Raw genomic sequence first — 12,695 nt, forward strand, 5'->3', positions numbered from 1 at the left:
TATAATGTTAATAGTCGTTTTTCACACACTATCAACATCAAAGCAATTTTCAAGATATTGAAATAATCAATATTGAAACCTTCCAAGTCTTAGACCAAATGATTGTATCACACAAACCACGTAAGATGTTACTCGGCAATTTTCTCATGATATAAGATGAACTTGGTCGAAGTGAAAGCTTATCAACACATATTTCGAGAAATATGTAAGCGAGATATACTCAGCTCGAAATCTCAAATGTGTATAGAGAAAACTATATCGTAACATGATAAGCACGTAAGTGCAACATATTCATACCCACATTTATACTAGCTAGGTCTCGATATTTAGCTAATAATATCGTTTTAAGTCATTTGCAGGAAATATAAGTAAATCCGTTCACCCGGAAAATAAATGGCTTAATTGAAAGCTAAAGTGGCGTTTGCGATAACATCACCACCATTGGCTCGCAGCACAACAAAGGAAAGGCTCAACTCATGGTAGTCAGCGTTGTTTGCTTACAATATGGTCGTGCCATTGAAGGTAGCTCTCCGACAAGTCTGTAATGGGCTAGGTAGTCTTCATTTCAAGCATGTCAGGGCATTAGAGGGTGAGAAGGATAAACGGACGACGTGGCACCATTTCCACCACATTTTGTTCGTACCAAAACGAGAAGAAAACATTCTCATTTCTCAATCATTTCTCAATCAAGCTGGTGGAGTTCTTAACAGAGAGTAAATTGGGGTTCAATTGATTGAAGCAGTGGTTTTCGAATTCAGGGGTTTATGGATTGAACTCAGATGGGTGCAATTGAAGTTCTTGAGAGTAAAATTCATGATAATGGGTCTGCAATATAAGTACAGGCAGTGATGGATTTATGTTTTCAAGTTAGAGATTGTGATGGATTTCTGGTGATTGTTTATTATGAAGTTGGATCAAAGAAGAGGTGTTGGTGTTGGGTTGTTGTGGATGAATTCGTTAAAAAAAGACAGGTGAGGTTGTGATGTTAATGAAGCTTGTGGTAACTGCAACAATTTGTGATGGCAGTAGTGGTTAACAGGTCTGCAGACGAAAATGGAAGTTCAGATGTGCATGTTGGAGGGTGATGAATTGGTTGTGAGAAGCATCAGTTGGCTGCAACACTATTTCAGTCCATAAGAATGGTATATTGCAGGTTATGTTGATTCAACAGTAACAATAGAAAATGGTAGTATTACCGAGATGGAGAAGAAGGTGGATGGTTGTTCCATAAGATGAGATTTGGTGTTGTGGTCGAGTGCCTGGTAACCATTGGCTGGTTGGAGAATGGAAAGCTAAGTTGGTGGTATGCCTGAATTTTGGAAGTCAGGGTCAGTGATTGAATGGGCCTCCGGTAATATTTGTACAGTCCAGACACGAGTACCAGCAGCGTGGATATATATACCCAGTGAATTTTCTAAACCATTGTTAGGGTGAAAGGATGAAATTGTAGGTTGATTTGCTTGTGTTTTCGAACAAGTGTTTCTACCAGTTGAACTTAATACTAAAGTTTTGTCTCTCTATCAATGTATTATCTTCTAGTTATGATTTTTCATGTTCTATGCCATGTATAGTCCATTGTTAGGTTTCTAGAAGAACTCATTGAACCTTGATAATAATTTCCTTAAGAGCATTCTCTTACTTTGTATGCCATGTATACCTAGTGGTTAGAAGTTCTACTTTAGGCTGAGAACAAATATATCTTTTTGTGAATTCTTGTCTATGAATCTCAATTGCCATATCTTCCATGTATGAGTTGCTAGGTTTGCCATTATACATGAGTAAATTCGAGACCTTGGTAAGATAACATAAGTGAACCTAGCCTACAATGGATTCCTGAATCCTTAACATTCTTTTTCCTCTTGATTGACACTTTATTAATCTAGTTTGCATTCTATTTTCTTAGTACGACATCTGAAATTTTCCACTTGAATTGATTTTGATTAGGAAGTTGATTGTATCAGTTAGAAGTAGTTTAGAACACTCCTTGCGGGAACGAACCACATTTGCTATTGTGTACATTTCGACACCGTGCACTTGCGGTAAAACAAAGTCGGTTTACCGACCTATCAAGTTTTTGGCGCCGCTGCCAGGGAGTGGTCGAAAAATACTCTCTAATTGTTATAGTTTTTTCTTTTTTCTAGTCGTAACTTAGTTTTTATTTTCTGTAAATAGTTTGTTTTCCTTTTTCTTTTAGATTTTTTTATTTTATTTCTTTTTACGCAGTTTGTTGAACTTTCTTCAGGTGCCTGAGTTTGAAGAGCACAATTGGAACCTCTCCAAAACAGGCAAAAAAGTAAGTATCTGAAATCCTCGCGAAGCTTTGCAAGGTGAGTTTGACTTGAATTCTGCATTTTGTTAGCATATGCAAGATCTACCAAGTAGTTGGGATAGAGAACAATTATTCGTCTTGTTAAAGTAACCCTTTATACACGACGAGAACAAATGATGAGGGTACGAACCCTCCGGTTAAAAGTTTGAGAGACTATATGTACCCTACTAGAGTCTCTCAACTTTCATGTATTATTTTGCCTACCACCTCAGCAACCTATGAGATTAGAGAAAGCACCATTCAATCACTTCCTAATTTCTACGGTAATGAGAATGAAAATCCTTACTACCAGATTAGATATTTTGAAGAATTGTGTGGTACAATGAAGTTCAAGGACTTACCTGACGAGTTTCTTAAACTTAGGTTGTTTCTTTTGTCTTTGAAGGATAAGGAAAAATCTTGGCTGAATGCATTATCTCCTTCATCAATTAGTACGTGGAATGACATGATTAATATATTCTTGCATAAATTCTTTCCTAAGCATAAAACTACTGCCATTCGTCAAAAAATTTATAGTTTTTCGCAACAAGAAGGAGAATCTCTTTATGTTTATTTAGAGAGGTTCCATGATCTCTTGTTACAATGTCCACACCATGGATTGGATACTTCTAGGCTCATATCGATCCTTTATGAGGGATTAGATTATAAAACAGTGACTATGGTAGAATCACTTTGTGGTGGGAATTTCCTTAATAAGAGTGCCGAAGAAGGTTACAAATTTTTGCATGAAATAGCTGGAAAAATCCAAGAGTGGGAGGCTAGAGAACCCATAAAATCAGTAGTTTGTAGTGAAAGGGTTCACAGAGTTGATAATGAATTCGACTATGAGGGCAAGTTTTCTGTTTTGACACGAAGACTTGAGTCATTGGAAAGAAATGTTACAGTCAAGCCTGTTGAGTGTATTACGCATGCATCTTCTAATCCTAGTGATTGTACTAACCAAAGAATTCCTAATTTGGAAGAAAGTATGAGTTTGTTTATGCATGCTACTGAAAGATCTATGGCGAACTTACAACAACAGCTAAATGAGCTAGCCAGCCAACTGAATGAGCGAGACAAGGGTCAGTTCCTGAGTCAAATATAGCCTCACCCTAAAGGTTCTTTTGAGGAAGGCACATCTGGTGCTAAGCCGACTCATCGTGTCCAGGACGCTACTACTCTCAGAAGTGGACGAGTCATTGACAATCATGTTAGTGATCACGAGGAGAAAGAGCAAGATAGGAACCATCCAACCATTACACATGTTACTCCTTCAATACATAAAGAAACCGCTGAAACCGAAAAAGGTAATTCTGATATCTCTTATGTTCCTCATGCTCCTTTTCCTCAAGCGTTACTACCTCGTAAGAAGGGAGATACCCCTAATGACATCCTAGAAGTGTTTAAACAAGTTAAAGTCAGCATTCCCCTCTTAGATGCCATTAAACAAATTCCTTCTTATGCTAAGTTTCTAAGAGATATGTGCACTACGAAACTAAAATTGAATGTACATAAGAAAGCTTTCCTTACTGAACAGGTAAGCTCGATTATTACACAGAAAACTCCACCCAAATTTAAGGATCCAGGTTTTCCTACGATTGCTTGCACTATAGGAGAACACAGGATCGAACATGCATTGTTAGATTTAGGGCCAGTGTGAATCTCTTGCCATACTCTGTGTATGTGCAATTAGAACTTGGTGATTTGAAATCCACTAGTGTTACTCTCCAATTGGTTGATAGGTCCATTAAAATTCCCAGGGGAGTGGTAGAGGATGTTCTTATACAGGTTGAAAGTTTTGTTTATCCTGTTGATTTTATTGTTTTGGATACTCAACCTGTCTCTAATCCTAGTGGGCAGATTCCTGTCATCTTGGGTAGACCTTTCTTGGCTACCTCGAATGCGGTTATCAATTGTCGAAATGGAATCATGGAGCTTACTTTTGGAAATATGAAAATGGAGATAAATGTGTTTAGCCTTTCAAATTCATCTCAGATTTCTGAAACTTGTGAATATGTGTGCATGCTTGATAGTGTGAATGATTGTACTTGTTGTTACAATGAGAATATCGGAAACATGCCTCAAAACATTGCAGGTTGTAGTGAGTTCACTAAAACTGAATTATCAGATATGTGCTTATCTTATTCAGTCAATTCAGATAATCCTGTTTTTCGCGAGATTGCTGCATACCCTTCTTTCGTTGTTCCACCTAATAGTTTTCAAGATGTTTATTTAGGTGTTGAACATATGGATACTGGTAAGGTAATTCACAGTTATAAATCTGTTTGCTTAGCTCCTTTTTCCAACTCCTGTGATCTGATGCTTATTGATATTATTAATGCAATACATCCACCGACTTCTAGTGAACCCCTGGAAAATATTTCAGCTGATTTAATACCCAATTTAGAGTCTCCGCCGATAATTGAAACTTGTAAACATTCTGAACTTGTTGTTTATGGGGGTGAGTTACTTATGAATTCACATATCTTTTTGGATGTTTATAGTGTTTGCAGGTTCATGTATTCAGCTGACCTGATTTGCTGGGTTGATCCCAACTTTTTAGACTTTATATATATGCTTGGCAGGATACTTTAGGATGCCATCTTCACGTTGTTTGAGATTACTTGTTGCGTGCAAGCAGGGAACACATATCATTCGCTTCGCGGGAGTCAACCCATCAGTTTTGTTCCCTTATCCTCTATTTTTGTTTTCCTATTGCATTTCACATTTTAGAATTTCCCACCTGAACTCTACGTTGGATGACTCAATTACATTGAGGACAATGTAAAGTTCAAGTGTGGGGGAGTGGTTATTTGGTATATATAGATTTGTGGTAGGCTTTCACTTTCTTTATGAATTTTCTTAAAATAAAATAAAATAATAATAAAAAAAATTGCATGATATGACCAGCTGTTGAGCGGGTCTTAAATTTTTTCTTTTGCATGACATGCCCAGCTGTTGAGCGGGTCTTTTTGATTATTCGTCTTGCTGTTTAGCAGACATTTCTCTTCCACTGTTTAGTGGATGCGTCTAGCTGTTTAGCAGACATTTCTCAATCACTGTTTAGTGGTTCTGTCTAGCTGTTTAGCAGACGTCTCTCCATATCCAGCTGTGTAGCGGATATAATTTTTCTTGTTTTGCTCGGGACTAGCAAAATGTAAGTGTGGGGGAATTTGATAAGTACGTAAGTGCAACATTTTTATGCTCACATTTATACTAGCTAGGTCTCGATATTTAGCTAATGATATCGTTTTAAGTCATTTGCAGGAAATATAAGTAATCCGTTCACCCCGAAAATAAATGGCTTAATTGAAAGCTAAAATGACGTTTGCGATAACATCACCATATCATTGGCTCACAACACAACAAAGGCAGGGCTCAACTCATGGTAGTCAGCGTTGTTTGCTTACAATATGGTCGTGCCATTTAAGAAAGCTCTCGGACAAGTCTGTAGTGGGCTAGGTAGTCTTCATTTCAAGCACGTCAGGGCATTAGAGGGTGAGAAGGATAAATGGACGACGTGGCACCATTTCCACCACATCTTGTTCGTACCAAAACGAGAAGAAAACATTCTCATTTCTCAATCAAGCTGGTGGAGTTCTTAACAGGGAAAGGGATCTGAGAGCATCATCTTAAATGAATAATCGTCGCCATCCAAGCAGCTGATGTTCGAAGGGTTTCTGTTGATGGAGATAGTGATTATGGTGCTGATCTGATGTTCTTCGAATTGATAAGGAAGATGGAGATTAAGAAGAATTTTGAATCCAGTTGCAGCTGGTAGGGATCGAATGGAGGACGAGTTCTGTTCTCTTATACTAATGGTGGCTGTTGGAGCAGTTCTTGAGATGTAAATGGAGATGGAATTTAGGGATTTTGTCTGTGAACAAGGTTGGATTCACACTCGATTTGGTTTTACAGTGACGATGGAGCTGTTGTGGGGTTTTTGAGATTGAATGAAGAACAAGAGTTAAACAGCAACGACAGATGGAATTGGGGTTCAATTGATTGAAGCAGTGGTTGTCGAATTCAGGGGTTTCTGGATTGAACTCAGATGGGTCCAACTGAAGTTCTTGAGAGTAAATTCATGATAATGGGTCTGCAATATAAGTACAGGCAGTGATGTATTTATGTTTTCAAGTTAGAGACTGCGATGGATTTCTGGTGATTGTTTATTATGAAGTTGGAGCAAAGAAGAGGTGTTGGTGTTGGGTTGCTGTGGATGAATTCGTTAAAGGAAGACAGGTGTGGTTGTGATGTTAATGAAGCTTGTCGGAACTGCAACAATTTGTGATGGCAGTAGTGGTTAACAGGTCTGCAGACGAAAATGGAAGTTCAGATGTGCATGTTGGAGGGTGCTGAATTGGTTGTGAGAAGCATCAGTTGGCTGCAGCACTATTTCAGTCCATAAGAATGGTATATTGCAGGATCTGTTGATTCAACAGTAACAATAGAAAATGGTGGTATTACCGAGATGGAGAAGAAGGTGGATGGCTGTTCCATAAGATGAGATTTGGTGTTGTGGTCGAGTGCCTGGTAACCATTGGCTGGTTGGAGAATGGAAAGCTAAGCTGGTGGGGTGCCTGAATTTTGGAAGTCAGGGTCAGTGATTGAATGGGCCTCCGGTAATATTTGTACAGTCTAGACACGAGTACCAGCAGCGCAGATATATATACCCAGTGAAGCAGAATTGGAAGTGAGGGAAGAAAATAGGGTTTGAGCATTTCTACTTGTTTTTCAATGAGTTTATTATTTCATTTATATTTTTCTATGGCTTTTGAGAAAACCATGATTTGCTAAACCATTGTTAGGGTGAAAGGGTGAAATTGTAGGTTGATTTGCTTGTGTTTTCGAACAAGGGTTTCTACCAGTTGAACTTAATGTTAAAGTTTTGTCTCTCTATCAATGTATTATCTTCTAGTTATGATTTTTCATGTTCTATGCCATGTATAATCCATTGTTAGGTTGCTAGAAGAACTCATTGAACCTTGATAATAATTTCCTTAAGAGCATTCTCCCACTTTGTATGCCATGTATACCTAGTGGTTAGAAATTCTACTTTAGGCGGAGAACAAATATATCTTTTTTGTGAATTCTTGTCTATGAATCTCAATTGCCATATCTTCCATGTATGAGTTGCTAGGTTTGCCACTATACATGAGTAAATTCGAGACCTTGGTAAGATAACATAAGTGAACCTAGCCTACAATGGATTCCTGAATCCTTAACATTCTTTTTCCTGAATCCTTAACATTCTTTTTTCTCTTGATTGACACTTTATTAATCTAGTTTGCATTCTATATTCTTAGTACGACATCTGAAATTTTCCACTTGAATTGATTTTGATTAGGAAGTTGATTGTATCAGTTAGAAGTAGTTTAGAACACTCCTTGCGGGAACGAACCACATTTTCTACTGTGTACATTTCGACACTGTGCACTTGCGGTAAAACAAAGTCGGCTTACCGACCTATCATAACACGACTCATGTCTCAATATAGGAGATAGTAGAAATAGACTTTCCAAGTGATAGACAAGTTCAAGTCTCCACATACCTTTTGTCGAAGAAGTTCCACAAGCTCCCCTTAGTAGTTCTTCGTCTCCAAGAGATGAACGTCGAGATATTTATGCTCAACTACACTATCTATGTCCTAGTCCGAGACATCTATAAATAGTCTAGAAATAAAGACTTATAGTTTTGATCACTAACATTGACAAATATGCTTGAAATAGCAACGCATGTGAGTTTGACCGAGCAATGCTCTAACAATCTCCCCCTTTGTCAATTTTAGTGACAAAACTATCAATACATATGGATTACAAAAAGGATAAAAAAAAAATAAGCTTCTTATCCACATGCTTGATCTCCTTGGCATCTTCAACGCCTAGTTAGCAAATCGGAGAATGACAAACGTACGGAATAGCAAACGTACGGGTATTATTCGAATATGTGAAAATCAAATTCGGTCAAAAATCCGGTCAACTGTTTGTGATACGGCAGTAAGTCGGAACGGCATACATATGTCTATAATTCGATTTAGAGAAAGGAGTTCGTCTTACAAAATTCGGATATTAAAAATGACATTTTTAGCATAATATAGCAAGGGAATGTGATTTTTGTGAAGTATATACACATCATTTTTGCATATAATTAGTAACATATGAACAATTTATCAACAAGCATGAAATTGCTTAATTAATGGTTGGCACCCCGTTTAGTGAACTTGATGTCAAGGGATCAAACCCCTCTGGCCGTAAACATTTTATAACACCTTTTGTCAATGGGAAATAGCGATGGCCATAATACCCATATTGGGTCGTTTCCGAACGATTCGTGTATAATTCACGAATAGTTCGCCGAATTGCTAACTAGGCTTCAATGCGATTCGAAATCTTCGTCACTTCCAAGTACTCCATGATCCTAAAGGTTGTAAGTTCAGCATCACAGTTGTTGAAGATTTATAGCTATAACAATGAGAAAACAAAATATTCTCGATCATTTTTATACACTGTCATAGTATTATTACACAACATCAAATCTCAATTATATCACAACTTTGACAATAACACTATGGTGATATTGATACATGTGTATCTTCCTTTCCAGGGAACTAGTGATCCTCAAGACGGATCGAGGATAAAATCCTATTTTAGGAAGGATTTCCTTGTTTAGGATAACTTCCTGGTTTAGGAAGGAGTTTTGTTTTAAGCAGTACTCTTAGTTTAGGTAATATACCTAGAAAAGGAAATAGTTCCTAGAAGGTTTGAGAAACCAAACCGAAAGCTATAAGTAGAGATGTTTATCTCATAGCTAAGACATCTAGGAGTGTGTTCTTGATACAGACGCACCTAGAGAAGAAAGGTTTACACAGAAACCTAAAGAAGTTTGTGAGACAATTAATTATTGTAAAAGCAAGCTTAACAAACAGTTTAGGGTTAACTACTGTTTAGAGAGATTGTGAGCGTAACAAAGGGAGAATTGTAATCGTTTTCTTGTTCATAATCTAGAGAAGATAATTTCTTCGAATTACTACTTGTGTTCCGTTTTCTAAGTTTCTCGTCTATTATTATTCGGAATTCCGCCTTTATAGTAATATCTACCTAGGTATAGAGATCATACGTATCAAGTTGGCATCACGAGCAATGTTAGTTTCTAGGGTAGATCCCTGTGGTTTATGGTTTTCACTAGATCTCTCTACATAAAGCTTGGTGAGGTACTCGAGAAGTTAGAGGACGTTAAGAAAACAAGGGGATCAAGGATGACAAAGTCAGATGGTGATCTTAAAGAAGGCGAACCACAAACTATGGAAACAAAGGTGGCTACACTGCAAACAGACATGAAGTCGATTCAAACTACCCTTGCAGAATTGACTGAATGTATTCGTTCTCACACACCCAAGCAGAAGGCGAAGAGAAAGATTATACCTTCACCTATAACTTCGGAAGAAGAGGATGAGGATGAAGAAGAAGAAGAAGAAGAAGAGGAAGAAGAAAAAGAAGAAGAAGAAGATGAGGACGAAAAGAAGAAAAGTGAGAGTCTTAAAAGTCATACTTCAACTAAACTTCATGGTAAGAATCTGAAAATTGATTTCCGTGTCGATATTCCACTTTATGATGGAAGTGTTGATGTAGAAAAATTGGATGATTGGATTGAACGTCTAGATACATACTTTTCTTTCTTTGAATATGGTTCAAAGGAAAAGATTGCTTCCGCGGCATTGAAGCTACAAAAGTATGCTCTAACCTGGTGGAAAGATTATCAAAGACAAAATCTAGGTAAAGGAGTATTGTCGTGGAAAAGATTCAAGGAAGTTGTAAGGAAACAGTTTTATCCGGTTGGGTACCTTGAGGAGAGATGGTTCAAGTGGTACAACTTGAAGCAATCATACAACCAAACCGTACAAGAGTATACTTCGGAATTTCAGAATCAAGCTATGGTTTTGTATTTAGACTTGGGGGATCATGTTATCTATATGAAGTATATTTCCGGGTTCCATGATAACATACAGAAGGAGTTGAAGATGTTTTCGGTGGATACTATCTCCGAAGCAAGTATAAAAGCTAATACCGTTGAAGGCAGGCTGAAGAAAACTGATGTTGAGGAAACGTCAAGGCGAAGTCTGGAAGTTTCGTCGCTAAAGGAGATGAAAGGAGCAAATAGGATAGGAAGTCTAAAGACAAAGAAGGTTTGATTTGCACTCATTGCAAACAAATAGGGCATGTTGTTGACAAGTGTTGGATGAATTATCCTAATATAAAACCCAAAGGGTTGCAGAAGAAAGAATCCATGATGGAAACACTAGTCGCACAAGTTCCAAAAGAAGTCCAAGGACTAACAGAACCTAATCAAAAGCTCTCTCTAACGGCAGGAGGCGTAGAAGAACTTTTGGAGGACGATCCTAGGGAACGACTCTTCACGGTTAAGATAACGCTAATAGATATTGTTATTGACCCGGGAAGTCAGAAGAATTTGCTTTCACATTCTTTGGTACAGAAGTTGGGTTTGAAGACTTTCAAACATCCGAAACCCTATCCTTTAGGGTGGCTTCAAAAGGAAGGTGGGCTACAGGTTGCAGAACAGTGCACGTTCAAGTTTTATTTTGATGAGTCATACATTGGCGAGGTTACATGCGACGTGGTTCCATTGGATGTTTGTCAAGTTGTACTTGGTAGTTCTTACTTGTGGGATCGAGATGCGGTTTTACATAGGAGGGAGAAAAATTATACCTTTACCAAAGATGGGAAAGCTTTTGTAATACGAGATATTAACTCTCCTCTTGAGGGAGCAAGCTTGATTACATCCACTCAGGCTAAACGGTTGGTGAATGCTAGTACAAAATTCATTCTCCTTGCGATCCGTTCTCTTGACGAGAAGCCGAGTAGAGTTAGTTTGGAATACATTACCAAACAACAAGAAGAAGACCTAAGAAGGTTAAGTATGTTTGAACTACCATTATTGGATGATGATGGAGATGACAAGATGATCTTGCCACATGTGGAAGACTTGTGGTTTGATAGAGAATAATTACTCGAAGAAGATTGCAATATGGAGCGAAGAGCGACAAAGAAACGCAAGGAAGAGAATGAGACTTTCCTAAGTAGATGTCAAGGTCAAGTTCCAGACAAGGAGATATGGTTCAGCAGGGTGAAAGGAACTCACGAGTTCCCTAACCTACAAATATAACTTTCACAGGAGTTCAAGTTCTTGAGGGGGGGAGCATGATACATGTGTATCTTCCTTTCCCGGTAACTAGTGATCCTCAAGAAGAATCGAGGATAGAATCCTATTTTAGGAAGGATTTCCTTGTTTAGGATAACTTCCTAGTTTAGGAACGAGTTTTGTTTTAAGCAATACTCTTAGTTTAGCTAATATACCTAGAAAAGGAAATAGTTCCTAGAAGGTTTGAGAAACCAAACCGAAACCTATAAGTAGAGATGTTTATCTCATAGCTAAGACATCTAGGAGAGTGTTCTTGATACAGACGCACCTAGAGAAGAAAGGTTTACACAGAAACCTATAGAAGTTTGTGAGACAATTAATTATTATAAAAGCAAGCTTAGCAAACAGTTTAGGGTTAACTACGTTTAGAGAAAATTGTAATAGTTTTCTTGTTCATAATCTAGAGAAGATAATTTCTTCGAATTACTACTTGTGTTCCGTTTTCTAAGTTTCTCGTCTATTATTATTCTGAATTCCGCCTTTATAGTAATAGCTACCAAGGTATAGAGATCATACGTATCAGATATGCATCACTCCCCCTTAGTCAATACATATCTCAACATGAAAACCACTCCTTCTTACATAATGATCCGTAAACCATATGTATTTTTAGTGTGAACTACACATTAATTCTCCCCTTTTTGTCAACAAAATTGGCAAAGGTACGAAAATTAGTGGGATCCTAATGAAATTTCCACGGAGATACATCATGACCAAAAGGTGTATTAACATACCAAAAAATTTAGATGCAATCATAAAGCCGAAGCTAAATGCATTCATGAAGGAGTTAATTAAGATACAAGATAACCCCTAAAAATTCCACAGTCGCACTCCCCACAAAGATTTGGCAATTAAGCACAAGTTCAAAATGAACTCTCCCCCATAAAATGTCATCCCCAAAGGAACAACAAAGGTGACCTTACTTTCACAAGAAAATAAGGATTTCTTTTGGACAAACAAATCACATGAAAACATGAATCTGTATCCACAACATTCAATTGAAATAACCACAAGAGAACCCATAGTTAGTTCAATCAAAACATAACAACCAAATTAATCACAAGAAAACCCATGATTAATTCAATTGGAAACACAACCAAATTAACCACAAAAAGCGATCAATTTAATTGGTCATGCTCGACATAAGTGAACTTACGGAGCAACAACTAAA

General features: G+C 37.6%; 1 protein-coding gene and 1 non-coding gene across 2 annotated transcripts; one reads left to right on the top strand and one right to left on the bottom strand.

Moving 5' to 3' along the window:
* Positions 1 to 606: 606 nt before the first annotated feature.
* Positions 607 to 4,955, top strand: LOC113288162. The gene is made up of 2 exons (XM_026537122.1): positions 607 to 3,615; positions 4,894 to 4,955. Exon 1 carries the CDS (start codon positions 2,487 to 2,489, stop codon positions 3,411 to 3,413), a length of 927 nt encoding a protein of 308 aa, XP_026392907.1. The 5' UTR covers positions 607 to 2,486; the 3' UTR covers positions 3,414 to 3,615; positions 4,894 to 4,955.
* LOC113292187 lies at positions 2,826 to 2,929 on the bottom strand. The gene has a single exon (XR_003331710.1). It is a non-coding gene; the product is annotated as a small nucleolar RNA R71 (small nucleolar RNA).
* Positions 4,956 to 12,695: the final 7,740 nt, after the last annotated feature.

This window comes from Papaver somniferum, chromosome 6 (genome assembly GCF_003573695.1).
Source record: "Papaver somniferum cultivar HN1 chromosome 6, ASM357369v1, whole genome shotgun sequence".
Lineage (NCBI taxonomy): Eukaryota > Viridiplantae > Streptophyta > Magnoliopsida > Ranunculales > Papaveraceae > Papaver > Papaver somniferum.

Bases quoted from the DNA above. Each gene is read 5' to 3' on its own strand.
- LOC113288162 (XM_026537122.1), top strand. From the start codon at position 2,487: ATGTACCCTACTAGAGTCTCTCAACTTTCATGTATTATTTTGCCTACC.